The sequence below is a fragment of the Corvus moneduloides genome, chromosome 22 (assembly GCF_009650955.1).
Source record: "Corvus moneduloides isolate bCorMon1 chromosome 22, bCorMon1.pri, whole genome shotgun sequence".
Lineage (NCBI taxonomy): Eukaryota > Metazoa > Chordata > Aves > Passeriformes > Corvidae > Corvus > Corvus moneduloides.
In genome coordinates this window covers 3888568-3901987 of record NC_045497.1, presented here as the reverse complement: position 1 = coordinate 3901987, position 13420 = coordinate 3888568, and the positions used below count along the sequence as shown (strand labels likewise).

Genomic DNA, 13420 nt, shown 5'->3' with positions numbered 1-13420 from the left:
CCAAATGGATAAAAAGCTGAAAATGTAACACTCATCTGCCCTTTCTGAAAAGCAGCAGTTACGGCATAAATCCATTGACTTTATCTTGCCTAGAAGCCCTGCCAGGGATTTCCAGCAGAAGGGCAGTCCTGGCCTGGTGACACAGCAGCTGGAAACGGCACCTTGTAGAATCTGCTACACACTGGGTACATCAGCATCACTGAGGCTTTTACAGAGAAACAAGGAATCATCGTGGCTTGGTCATAGTTTTGCTCTGGCTAAGTCCAGACCAGCCCTTGCTGCTCATGGGTGAGAGCAGAGGGGAAAACACCCATGTGTTGGCAGTGCAGAGCTGCTTTTGACAACTGCTGTAACTCCTTTCCTGATGTGGACTTGGCCCCTGTTCTGGGCAGCTTTGGTTCTCTGTGCTCAGGTCACTGCACCTGAGAGGAGAATGAGGTTTCCAAAAGAGATGCTCTCCCCTCTAAAAAACAAGTTCATATTATGAAGGGGTGTTCATTTGTTTTTATTAAAACCAAAACTTTCCAGTTGTGACCAGTTCCTGGTGCAGGGCTCAATTTCACTTAGGGCCAGCATTCTGTCGATCTGAAATTAAATGTAAAATGTGCAATAAATTATATTCAGCTGAAAAGCAGCTGCCATTCCCTTTGCATCTGTAGGACGCTCCTGAGATGAAACCCCTGGAAAGCAAGGGTTGCAGGTTTTGCAAACGTAACAGCACTCTCCGTGGGACTGGGCAGAAATCTGAATCTCCTCCAGTTCCTTTTTGATGTCACTGTGTGAGGTGTACGGTCAGAAGTGAGGAGCCAGCCTGTAGAGACTAGGACATGGCAGAATACTCTCACAAGAGCATCCCTGAGAGCCAGATGCTCGGTCGGTCTCCCCAGCCCACCTCCTCCTTTCTTCCTTGTTTTTTGTCAGTGCCAAGTTTTGCCAAGACTCTTAACAACAGCCCCACTGCAGAACCACAGCCTTCACCACCATATTCTTGCTGTGAGCAGCTGCCATTTTACAGCCACTACTCCCCTGGGACTTCTCTTTATCACTCTATAATTCAGAATTACCAACAGAATTAAAACAGAAGCTCTAAGCAAGCAGAGCTGAGCTTCCAGCTTAGCTTCCAGTGTGACCTAGTGCCACTTCCAAAAGGCTGAGCCACCTTTTCAGTTTGCCAAGGTGTTCAGGCTGCTGCTTTGATGGCAGCTGGCTGAGCAGCAGTGCCTACGGGATTGTGGCACATACAGGAGCTGCAAGGTGACACCAAGGCTCTGGCAGCCCTTGGGTGGTTTGGAGTCCTCCATGCTGCCTGGTGGTGGGGAGCGAGGGAGGGAGGGAGCTCTCTTTCAGCACAGCTCTCAGAGGGGTCACAAGGGCTTGGTTTGGGTCAAGCCAGATCTCCGGTCCTTGCAAGGGGTTGCAGTGCTGCCCCAGGGCTGTTTCTGCAGCTGTCCCTGAGGCTGCAGGGACCTGGTGCCAGGACTGTGCGCTCCAGCACCATCGGCATCCTGGCCTGAGCCCTGTCCCCCAGCTCAGTCACTGCACCCTTCAGCAGGCCCCTGGCACAAGCCCAGCAGTGTCCCTCCTGCCTTCAGCCACTCTGGGCAGTGCCTGCCTCCTGTCCCTCCACCCTGCCCAGCCACCCGGCTCCATCACCATGTCCCACACTCTCAGCAGAGGCTAGCAAGGAGCAGCTGCTCCAGAGAAAGGTGGGGATACCTGCCAGCTCCTCCTATCCCTTCCTGAGTGTATTGTTTCAGGAAGAGCACTTGAAGTGTCAAGTCTTCCTGCTGTCTGGCACAACAGCTCACAAACCAGTAAATCATAACAGCAGACTCCTGAGTTTGGAATAAAACGAACTCATTGTTCATTTGTCTCACATTTAAGAAAAAAAACATGGTTCATTAAAAGTTTTAATGAAAAAATAAAGTTCTGAATTAAACTGTAATTATACATGGCTGAAAGTGATGAACTAAAAGAATGGAGATGTTACTTTTTTATTTCTCTCTGCTGATACTGTAACGTGCTGGACACCATCCACTGGGATAAATCCAAAAAGGAAACAGAACAAGAGTCAGTCACATTGATTAGTGTTGAACCTCTGTCAAAAAGAGCCAGTTCACTTGACAGTGCACCATTTCTTCCACAAAAGCTTCAGGAACACACTCCACAGAGATCCAGCTGAACTGCAGACACACTGTAAACATAGAGATACCAATTTCAGACCAGGTCCAACTCTTGTGCAGTTGTGGCCAGGATCTTCCCAAGCATTTCTGGGGAAATGGCAGCACTGGAGAACTTTGGTTATTTTTCTGGCTGCAAAGGACAGTCAGGCAGCCGTTGGGGGCGAGTCTTTGGCAAACTCCTTGGTGGTTCCACGTAGCTTCTGAAGGCAGCACAGCACAGTCGTGGTTGTGAGATTTCACAGAAGCTGGAGTTAGTTTTCTGAACCCAGTCAGCTGTTACAGCTTGGTGGAACAGGATTTTTATCAAGAACCAGGAGGGAACAGTTGCATGTCATGCAGTTCTGTCACCCTGCCCCACACTGTGGAGGCCCAAGGCCCTGTGGTATTGGGCTGCCTACGGCTTTGGCAGCCCCAGGGCTGATGTCTGAAGGAGGGCTCCTGACCCTGTGTCCTGGCAAGACCCTCAGTCATCACCAGGATGCATCTCCCAGTGAGCCAGTCCTCAGACAAGGCAGTGCTCCAATGCTGTGACTGCAGAACTCATGGGGACAGTTCCTGCCGGCACAGCTGGTCTGGCTGCAGCTGCTGTACCAGCCAGTGCTTCTCTGAGCCTCTGACTGGACAGAGCACACACTGCTCCTCAGGGATAGCTTCAGAGAAACACCTTGAAACATCAACCCAATTTGTGATCCATGTGGATCTGTCTGGTCATTGAGGAACAATACCAGCATCTCCCTGGCCTTGTGTACGAGCTGTGACTTCCCATCATGGTCGTGAAGGGCCTTCCCGTGGGCTGAGGCCCAGGAGGTCCTGTCTGCAGTGCTGGCCAGGGCCTCAGCGCTCTCCTGTCCACTCCACACCAGACGGATCCTCATTGCACTTCATCCTGTAGCTGCATTGCCTGCATTCGCTCTGATCTGTGTCATTGCTACCAATAGAGTAAAGATTCTGGCTTTTTGGTTACAGTCCAGTTTCAAAAAACAAATAGCAAAAACAAAAATCAACTCAGCTGTCATACTTGGTTGGACGTGATCAAATCCCAAACCAGACCTGCCAGGTTCTACGTTTCCTTTGGCCCCTTTTACAGTCCATGTTTGAACTCTGGGCTGAGAAAAGGGAGAGTCATCTTCTTAAAACAGCACCGTAGAGGTTAATGAAGGGACAGGAAATGGAGCAGTTTCCCCCCATACACACATTTGAGCTGATCATGCAAATAAATCACAAAAAAAATCAGGGTAAGAAGAGACTTTCTAGGAAGGAATCTGATGCCGTTAATCCCCCACGCTGCCTGTCCAGGAAAAGGGCTGCTCTTTCCTGCCAGGGCGCTGTCCCTTGGCACAGGAGGGAGCCCCAAGTCTCGTTTGCACTTGGATGATGCCAAATGACAGAACCCCCCTATGCTCAGGCCCGTGGAAGCGGAAGCAGATCGCACAGAGGCCGGTAGTACTGATGCTGACTCCTACGGAGCCTTAGGATATCTAAGATTGATCTACATGGACAAATGGGCAGGTATAATATCACACTGAATTTAAAACACAGGGCCATTTACTTTTCAGACTCTTCACACAGACTCCCCCTCCCCTCCTTCTTTGGGAGGAGGAGGAGTTTCCTAGCACAGAGAAGATTTGCAGTTTCCCAATGAGATGAGAAAACCTGCGTGGCAAAGGTATTGTACATCACCCAGTCATCGTAACCAGACAGAACTCCACTGAGCTCAGAGAGCTTTGTCTGTCCCTCGAGACAGTCGGTATCTCGCCGCAGTTCTGCCCAGTGGCCTCTCCCAGCCCCGGCTGCCCACGGCTCGGCGATTCCTTGTTCCTGGGCCACAGGCCGGCTGGGCAGCCCTCCTGCCTGAGCAGCAGCAGTTCAGGGGAGCCCTCCCCGGCCTCCCAGCTGGCACCCACGACTCACCCGCCCACTCAGCGCACCAGCACGCGCCTCTCCCCTAGTCCAGAAAGCGCCTGCGCGAGCCCGTCCGGGAGCGGTTCGAACGGCGAATGTCAAACTTGGAGTCCCGGCACTTCTGGCAGATGTAGATCTCTGGGACGTTCGACTTGCGGATTTTGGCGCAGGAGAGGTGGATCCAGGTGTGGCACTCGTTGCACTCGATCATCGGCCGCCCGGCGAAAGGCTTCATGCAGAAGCAAGTGACCAGGTCCCACGAGTCGTCATCTGCAAAGACAAATGTCAGAGATACATTTTTAGCGGCTGATGCCTCTCACACCAGGAATTTTCTCTCCTTTCGTGCTAAATTAACTACCTGGGTTTCAAAGACAGGCACTTTGCTGCTTTGTCCAGGTCTCTCTTGCACAGGAAGAGACTCTCAGCAGTACCGGGGAGACGGTAATCCAGAAGAGGAGAACCAGCTGCTTCTATAAAGTCGCAGCTTTTCACTCAATTTATTGCAAAAGGAGCCAACCCAGATCCCTCCCGCCAAAAACCCAACTGCTCCTGAATTCCACCCAGGCAGTGCTCCTCAGCATTATCCTCACCCTACCAAAAGCATCAAAGAGAATGGCACAGCACCACTACTTCCACCTGGCCAATCCTCTTGGACAGCCAGGCCACCTACCTGAATCCACCATGATGTCCTCGTCATCACCAGTGCCATCCTCATCCCGGAACACCACCTGCTTGCCCTGCCGAATGACTGTTCGTTTGCCCACGCTCTGGATCTCCACTGTCTGCTCGGCTGTCACAGCAGGGTAGGAGACGCTGGACGGGGTGTCAGAGTCCCACACCGAGCAGTGCTCGGTCACAGACTGAGGGTCGCCCTCCGACGAGGGGCTCATCGGCGTCTCTGCGTAAGAGTCCTCTGCCTCCAGATCCAGCAGCTTCTCCTCATAGTCCTCCTCTGCAGACACCTCTGTTTCCCTCCTTTTCAGCTTTTTCTTCTTCCTGATCTTATCGATTTGCTTTCGATCTGGCAGGAAGTTGCTGGCCTTTGCCCGCTGGAACAGGGAACTGTATGGTTTTGCTCGCTTAAGCTGACTAAAGTTCTTTCTGTTCTTGGAGGGCAGGGAGACAGAGGAGGGGGTGTCATTGAAGCGGGGATCCCAGCTATCACTGTCAATCGTGCCTCCGGTGCTGTTGGGAGGGCTGGGGCTGTTCCTCAGCGGTGTTTCCTGGAATACGTTTAGGAAGCAGGTAACAGCTTGACTCGAAGCAGACACACGTGTGGCGCAAGGCGCTGTCGCCTGTCCCCCAGGGCACTCTGCCCCATCCCTGAGGTGCTGTGCCCTGTCCCCTGTCCCCAGGGGTGCTGTCCCCCAGAGTGCTGTGCCCTGCTCCCTGTCCTCAGTGCGCTGTCCCCTGTCCCCAGGGGTGCTGTCCCCCGGAGTGCTGTGCCCTATCCCCCGGGGCAGCTGAGCACTGTTTCCCGTGCCCCGGGGCGCTGACGCTTCCATTCTCACCACCCGCCGCTTCGGGGTTTCTCCGGCCAGAGCTCCCGGGACCGGGGAGCAGCAGGAGAGATACCGGATCCAACGTTTTTCACCCCGCCCACGCCGGGCACCACCCGCCCCGTCCCCAGAGCCTCCAACCGCCGCGGTTCCCCTTTTGTTCAGGCCCGGCGCGGGGCCGTGACCGCTGGAGCGGCTGGTCTGACAGACCAGCCCGGTGCCCCCAGGGCCCCCCGGTGCCCCCAGGGCCCCCCGGTGCAACTCACCTCCTGCGGGTACGGGATGTAGCCGGCGTAGGCCAAGACAAAGGTGCAGAACTTATTGAAGTCCTCCACGGTGCGGTGCCGCCGGGAGCCGGGGGAGAAGTCCTGCGGGGAGCGGGAGTGAGCGGCGGCCGCGGGGTCGGGCCCGCCAGTGGGAGGCGGCGCCGCCGCTCCCGCCGCGCCCCGCACCGCCCCCCCCACCCCCACAGCGGCGGAACCGCGCAGTGCCCCCCCCCCCCCCATCGCCCCTAGGCGTCGGTACCGGGCCCCCAGGCAGCCCCCCCGCGGCGGGCACGGCGGGGCGGCGCCGCCGCCATTCCTCGCCCCGGCGGCACAAGATGGCCCCGGCCCCGGGCCCCGGGCCCGGCCCCGAGGCGGGGGGCAGACAGCAGGCACCGGCGGCCGGACCGGGCCGGGCCGGGCGGTGGGAGATGCACCCCCTCCCCTTCTGTTCCTGCCCCGCTCCTCCCTTCCCCTCCTTTTTCCCCCCGGGACTCCAGCTCACCTCCGGGGCGAACGGCGAAGCGCAGGAGTCGGAGTCCATGTCCCGGCACGGGTGGCGCGGGCGGGGCCGGGGCGGCGGCGGCAGCCGGGCAGTGCCGACACCGCGAGCCGCTCGGTGCCGGCGGGAGGCGGTGAAGGGGCGGCCGCCCGCGCGGGGCCGCCGGGAGCCGTAGTCCGGGCGTGCGCAGTGCCGGGCGCGGGGCGCGCTGGGAGCGGCGGAGGGGCGGGGGCGGCGCCGGGAGCGGTGAACGGAGTGGGGAGCGGAGCAGGGCGGTGAGCGGGGTCCGGTGGTGGCTCTTCCCGGGTGGCTGCGGGCCCGGGCGGGAGGGGGTGGCCCTGGGCTCACTGCGGGGCCTGGTTGGTGGTGGTGGTAGGCCAGGCAGGGCGCCGGAGGGTCTACCCCGAGCCGGACCCTCAACCCCGAGCCGACCCCCTCCGCCCGCGCTAACGGCGGTACCCGGAGCCGGACTCAGAGCGGGGCTCCCTCAGCGCTGTCTGCGCTCGGGGCCGGCCTTGTGTTCTCCCGGTACCATTGGGCGGCTCCTGCTGAGCGCCAGCCTGGGGCCGAGGGCGCGGGGCTGGGCGCGGTAGCTACGGGGCCCTGGGACCGGCCCGAGCGGGGCCGCGCTTCCAGCGCCGCCGCGTTACGCAGCGGCCGCTCCCGGGAGATCCCGGCCGGGACGGGCTTCCCGAGCCCGCCCGCCGCTTCCTTGCCTGATCTCCGCCTCCCTTTCCCGCCGCGGGAATCGCTCGGGGGTCGGTCCCAGCGGGTCCGCGCAGGACGTGACCCAGGTGCCCTCCCCGCAGGCACGGCATGGCGACCGGCACCGGCGGGACGGCAGCGGCTGCCTCGGCGACGGCGGCGGCGGCGACGGGAGAACCGGCACACGCGGTGTCGCTGCTACGGGGTCTGAGCGCTCTGCGGGCCGAGCGGAGCCTGCTGGACGTGACGGTGGTGGCTGGCGGGCGAGAGTTCGGGGCTCACCGCGCCGTTCTGGCCGCTGCCTCGGGATACTTCCGCGCCATGTTCGGCGGGGCCCTGCGCGAGTCGCGGGCCGAGCGTGTGCGGCTGCACGGCGTCGAGCCCGAGTGCCTGGGGCGGCTGCTCGACTTCGCCTACACCGGCCGCGTAGGGCGGCTGGGCCCCGACATCGCCGAGCGCCTGCTGCGCGCCGCCGACCTGCTGCAGTTCCCCGCTGTCAAGGAGGCCTGCGGCGCCTGGCTGGCGCGGCAGCTGGAGCCCGCCAACGCCCTGGACATGCAGGACTTTGCGGAGGCCTTCGCCTGCCCGGAGCTGGCGGCTGCCGCCCACCGCTTCGTGCTGCGGCACGTGGGAGAGCTGGGCGCCCAGCTGGAGCGGCTGCCGCTGCCACGCCTCCTCTCCTACCTGCGGGACGACGGGCTCTGCATCCCCAAGGAGGAGGCTGCCTTTCAGCTGGCGCTGCGCTGGGTGCGCGCTGATCCCGCCACCCGTGCCCCGCTGCTGCCCCAGCTCCTGGCCCACGTCCGCCTGCCCTTTGTGCGCCGCTTCTACCTTCTGGCCCACGTGGAGAGCGAGCCACTGGTGGCCCGTTGCCCTCCCTGCCTGCGCCTCCTGCGTGAGGCCCGCGACTTCCAGGCTGCCCGCCTCGACCGCCACGACCGGGGGCCCTGTGCTCGCATGCGCCCGCGGCCCTCCACCGGCCTCGCTGAGATCCTTGTCCTCGTCGGTGGCTGTGACCGTGACTGCGATGAGCTTGTCACCGTCGACTGCTACAACCCACGCACCGGCCACTGGCGCTACCTGGCCGAGTTCCCCGAGCACCTGGGAGGGGGCTACAGTGTTGCTGCGCTGGGCAACGACATCTATGTCACTGGTAAGGCATACAGGGAATGAGGGGAACCACCCCTCAGGGCTGGAGAGTTCTGTTGAAAATATGTGCTTTGTAGCAGTGGCACTTGGCTTTTCCTGGGTAGTAGAGAGTTTGGGACTTGGCTTGGGTGCCTGCAGCCTGCCAGCAGGCATGGAGACTCCTGGAGTCAGTGCTGGATTTAGCAGCTGGTCTCAGTCCAGGAGCTATTTTGTCGTGACTAATGCTGCTGAGCACGCTGGGAGAAGTCACAGATCTTGTAGTTAGAACTTTTTAACCGTCACTGAGGACAGGGGTGATGTAAGAAGGTTTTGAGTTTCTCTCTGAAGATGTTCAGGTTCAGAGCCCCCTGAATCACAAGCTAGGCGCATGCTTGAGGCAGAGGCATGTCAGGAAGCCCCAGGTTCCTTTGCCAGCCCCTGTGAGTCACAGTACCTTCCCCTGCACAAATCCTGCCTTCTTGCTGGGGCTGCAATTACTTCTGTCAAGGTGACACCAATATGTAAATTTGGCTGTTAAGCTGTATGCAGATGCCTCCTTTGAACTACATCCCTGTGACAGCTGTAACAAACTGAGGCCCAGGACACTGACTGCTGTGGAACAGTGTGCCCTGGGTGTGTAAGACACCCTGGCAGAGCTTTGAAGAGCAAGTCTTGTGCAGGTGAACAGAAAAGCTGTGTGTTCTCTAGTCACAAGCAGAAAACAAGGCCCTGGTTTAAGGGCAGGGTTGTAAAAATGATGGGTTACCACATGGATGTGGCTTGTTTTTACAGAAGCCCTTATGACCCCTGGGAGTTTCCTGGAGTGAATCCAGGCAGGTCAATCCTGCTGGGAGCCGTGTGCAGGCTGCTGCTGGGGATCTTGGGTTGTTGTGGTCGGTGTTAGGGCTGGGAGGTTCCCGATCTGCCAGCAGCACCACTGCCTTGGCAGCTTCTGGGTAGCAATGGAGGGCAGGCTGCAAAAGAGAGAAGCTGGGGTTGGAGGACAGAGGTAGTAAAGTGTGAAAGACTCATTCTGAGTCACAGCTGGATATGGACTAGGAATGACGAGGGAGAAATCCTCCCTGGCTTGCTGGGAAAGAAACAGTGCAAAACTTCCGTTAGAATCCTTGTGGCACACGTGCCGAGCGAAAGCCCTCTCCTCTGTCGCCCTTCCCTTCGCGGAGCCCGGCTCTGACATGTGTCGTGCTGTGCCACAGGGGGCTCGGATGGGTCCAGGCTGTACGACTGCGTCTGGAGGTACAATTCCAGCGTGAACGAGTGGACGGAGGTGTCGCCCATGCTGAAAGCCAGGGAATACCACAGCTCCACGGTCCTGGACGGGCTGCTCTACGTGGTTGCCTCCGACAGCACGGAGCGCTATGACCACACACTGGACAGCTGGGAGGCCCTGCAGCCCATGCTGTACCCCATGGACAACTGCTCCACCACCTCGTGCCGTGGGAAGCTCTTTGCCATCGGCTCCCTGGCTGGTAAAGAGTCCATGGTCATGCAGTGCTATGACCCTGACAGTGACCTCTGGTCCCTTGTCAACTGCGGCCACCTGCCCCCCTGGTCCTTCGCCCCGAAGACCGTCACGCTCAACGGCCTCATGTACTTCATACGGTGAGTAGTGGGAGCAATCACTTCCCTCCCTCCTTCCCCATGAGGAGAGCCCAGAGCTTCCCTGGGAAGGTGGATTTTGCAGGTGGTGGGGGGAGAACACTGGGTTGGGACAGCACCTGATGGTGCAGGGAGGGCTGTAACACCTCCTTGCTTGTGCTGGTGGGCCTCAAAGAGCTGCCCATAAAATAGTGTGAAAATGTCTGAGTGTAACCCAGGGCTGGGGAACAGGCAGGTGTAAATCCGTCTGAAGTCAGCAGCGCTGCTTGGAAATTGGCTTCTCGGTTTCTTCAGCTCCTGGTTCAGCCCCCCTCGTTGCTATAAATAAGCATATAAGCTCCTAGAAAACGTTAAACTCTAGTGCAGGAGAGGACATCTTGCGTCTCAGCAGAGATAAGAGGGCTGAAGATGAAGTGATTGGTCACTATTTTTAAGCACCTTTCCAAATTGGGACTTAATTACCCATCTGAAGCTGTCCTGGTGGCGCAAATACTTCAGTTATCCGCTTAATTAAAAATAAACGGGAAGGCATGCTAGGGCTGGAGCATTTCATTTCCCTGTGTTGACTCTGAGCAAACAGAGACTTCTGTGATGGCCTCCAGGCACTTATCTTCTTTTAATCTCCTCTTGGCTTTGCATAAAGTAGCAGCTTTGGCCCAAGACTTTTTATTTGATCCTTTCAGGTCCAGCTAAGTGTCTTGCTGGTGGCTGTTCTGGTCAGCTGGTTTCAGTCCATCCTGCCAGGGTGTTGCAGCTGCTCAGCTCCTTGTCACAAACTGATTCTATAGAATTTCCTTTTTCTTACCCATTTTAAAGTACCAATGATTGACACTTCAGGATTTCAGATCACTTTGCATCTGCAAGAGTCAGTGGGGAGATGATCAGGGTTAGGTGTTCTTTCCTCACTTCACGTGCTGTGCCCGGGCTGCTGCTCTGTTTAGAGCTGTGGGATAATCTTTGGAGGGCAGAGGAGCGGGTTGCAAGTAGAAGTGGCAGATTGGTTTAATAGCTCAGGCTAAAGGCCCTGACAATCCCTCATGCTGGGACTAGTTTCATACCTGTAAATAATGCACAGCAGTGAGGTTCAGGTGTTCTCTGCAGTTGCCCCAAAGCTGACCCAGAGTGGAGAGAGGAGGCCCTGGTCTGGCTGCTGGCCCTGCCTCGAGCTGCCTTGCAGCATCTTGATCCCATCTGTACCAGAACTGTCTTGGAAGAACTGACAGCTCCTCTCCAGCTGCCCTGACCTTGTCCTCCACACATTCTTGTGTCAGCAGCGCGTGTCTCTAAGGCACAAACGTCCCTCACCTGTCACTGTTGCCCTCCTGTCTGGCGAGCAGGGTGGGTGAGAGAAGTCCGGGGGGATTACGCTGCCTCCCCGGCTCTTCTCTCCCCTGCCCGCCTAAATTTGGCTTTGGCGAAGAACTCGAGCGGTGTTTCTAGAATGCAGAAGAGTAATTTTGTGTTCTCTCCCCCAGGGACGACTCGGCTGAAGTGGATGTTTACAATCCATCGAAGAACGAGTGGGATAAAATCCCTGCCATGCTTCAGGTAGGACATTTGCCTGCCTCTAGGATGTCTTAAGTGTTACAAATGAGTTTCTTTTGGGTTTTCCTTTGGAAAACCAAGAGCTTTTTAGAATCAGAACCCCTTGCATGTGGAGCTGGTTTAAGTGTGTTGCAGTCACTGGGAAGACAAGTCCCAGATGTGGTGGCATGTCAGAGTGTGCAGCCCAGCATGTGAGAGCTGTGGGCAGCACTGGTTCAGAGCCCAACCTGCAGCTGGTGGGCGTGAAGCTCCCTCCAAGGAACAGCTCCCAGATCCCACCCACCCCCTCGATCAGCTGTGGGATCAGGCAAACACCCCCTGATCGCAGAGTGTGTTTATTGTTACATTGCAGGTTCATGTTGGAGGGAGCGTGGCTGTGCTTGGCGGGAAGCTCTATGTCTCAGGGGGCTACGATAACACATTTGAACTCTCGGACGTCCTGGAAGCCTACGACCCTGAGACGCGAATGTGGAGCATCGTGGGCCAGCTCCCCGAGCCCATCTTCTGGCATGGCAGCGTCAGCATATTTCGGCAGTTCATGCCAGAAACCACACAGGAGGACGACAGCATCACACTGGACAACACCATCAGCTTGAGCAGGCAGAACCAAAACCTCCACAACCAGAACCTCAACGAGCTGCCTTAGCACAGGAAGCGGCTTGACAGAGTCCCTCATCCGGAACCTGGACTGTTTTGGGAGAAGGCTGAGGCAAACCAGTGCTTGGAAACAAAACCATGCTGATCACAGAGGGAGCAAGAACTCTGGCTGTTGGACGTGATGCTGTGGGCCTGCAGGCAGCGAGGCCTCCACTGCTTCCCTCAGCCCTTCAGGGCAGGAGACAGCACTGCGCTGCCCACAGGGACCCAAGAGCTGATCCCTGGGGAAAGCACTTGTGCTGAACCACGCCACAGCACCGCTGCTTATGGCTTGTGACCAGACAGCTTTCACTGGGAGCTCCTTCACCCTGTAATGCTTCATTTGCCAACAAACTCCTTCCTTCAGTTTCTTGGGAGGGGTCTGTCTGGTAGGGCAGTGGTCTGGACACCCCCCTATATTCTGTGCCTCGGAGGGAGACAGGCTTCCTGTGCACGTGTTGGAATTGAACGGTAGTTATTTTAGTGGTTTTTTCCTCTTTTTATTTGAGGTTTGCAGTTTTATTTTGGCCTGTGTAAGATTTGCCTTTATACTTGCCCAAGTGCCCTGGCCAGGTGGGCTCTGTTTATCTACCTTTGCTGAAGAACAGCTGCGTGCAGTTTACTTGTGGAATGTTTCTGGAAGAAGCAAACAGCTGAACCTGCAGCATGGCTCCCTGGGAGCAAGTGCTGCACCTTCAGGAGAACCCCGAAGTGTGGCAGAAGCTAAGGTGTGGCTGGATGCATTTCTTTTTTGGTCTTTAAATTTTAGCCAATAGAGGAAAAATTTGCATTTAAACTGAATCCAGAGATGGAAACCCTGTGTACTCAATCTCTCGCCTCCAGGCTTGCCCCTGGATTGAGGAGCATCCGAGCCCCATTTCCGCAGCATCGGCGTCTTCACAGCTTTACAGAAACGTGGTTTGCCCCAGTGCTGTCTGACGCTGCTGCACCCCTCAGCCACGGGGAACCCGAGCTGTTCTCCAGTCTGGAACACTGACAGTGCCTTGAGACCGCCGTGTGCCAGCAGGGAGGCCCCAGGGCCTGGCGCGGCGTCCCCTTGGTGTCAAACCCGCGGGCAGAGCCTGGCCAGGGGGTGCAGGGGCTGGTGATTCGGGGCAGCTGCTGCTTTTTTGGGAGCAATGGCCAATTCCCGACGGCGCCGCAGCCTGAGGCATTTCTGCTGAGCTATAAATAACGCACCCCGGCGCACGCGGCCACGCTCGCTGCTGGACCCCCAGTCCCACCCGCTGAGCAGCTACAGATCTGTATTTATTTTTTGTAGAATTCATTGTGTTGAATCTTCAAGTACAGTTGAACTCCATCCTTTGAAACAAAGGCATTTTACATTTGCAGATAATGTATTTTTATTCTCATAGTTTGTTTTTAAATTTACTTGCAGCAGTCAAGTTAAATAAAACCTGTTACACAATTCTGTGA

At 57.2% G+C, this 13420-nt stretch overlaps 2 protein-coding genes across 2 annotated transcripts; one reads left to right on the top strand and one right to left on the bottom strand.

The window, feature by feature from the left end:
* Nucleotides 1-1892: 1892 nt before the first annotated feature.
* On the bottom strand, nt 1893-6486 carry PHF13 (PHD finger protein 13). The gene is made up of 4 exons (XM_032131404.1): nt 6353-6486; nt 5851-5952; nt 4756-5308; nt 1893-4355 (listed from the first exon to the last, which is right to left on the bottom strand). Exons 1-4 carry the CDS (start codon nt 6389-6391, stop codon nt 4129-4131), a joined length of 921 nt encoding a protein of 306 aa, XP_031987295.1. The 5' UTR covers nt 6392-6486; the 3' UTR covers nt 1893-4128.
* Nucleotides 6487-6570: 84 nt separating this feature from the next.
* KLHL21 (kelch like family member 21) lies at nt 6571-13420 on the top strand. Its single transcript, XM_032131392.1, has 5 exons — nt 6571-6624; nt 7159-8207; nt 9400-9805; nt 11278-11350; nt 11700-13420. The coding sequence occupies exons 2-5, from the start codon at nt 7166-7168 to the stop codon at nt 11991-11993; spliced, it is 1815 nt and encodes a 604-aa protein (XP_031987283.1). The 5' UTR covers nt 6571-6624; nt 7159-7165; the 3' UTR covers nt 11994-13420.

Excerpts from the sequence above, each read along its gene's own strand:
- KLHL21 (XM_032131392.1), top strand. The coding sequence starts at position 7,166 with ATGGCGACCGGCACCGGCGGGACGGCAGCGGCTGCCTCGGCGACGGCG. Across the intron at positions 8,208-9,399 it reads CAACGACATCTATGTCACTG|GGGGCTCGGATGGGTCCAGG; the intron begins GTAAGGCATACA and ends GCTGTGCCACAG. Across the intron at positions 9,806-11,277 it reads GGCCTCATGTACTTCATACG|GGACGACTCGGCTGAAGTGG; the intron begins GTGAGTAGTGGG and ends TCTCTCCCCCAG.
- PHF13 (XM_032131404.1), bottom strand. The coding sequence starts at position 6,391 with ATGGACTCCGACTCCTGCGCTTCGCCGTTCGCCCCGGAG. Across the intron at positions 5,309-5,850 it reads ACATCCCGTACCCGCAGGAG|GAAACACCGCTGAGGAACAG; the intron begins GTGAGTTGCACC and ends AACGTATTCCAG. Across the intron at positions 4,356-4,755 it reads GGACATCATGGTGGATTCAG|ATGACGACTCGTGGGACCTG; the intron begins GTAGGTGGCCTG and ends TTGTCTTTGCAG.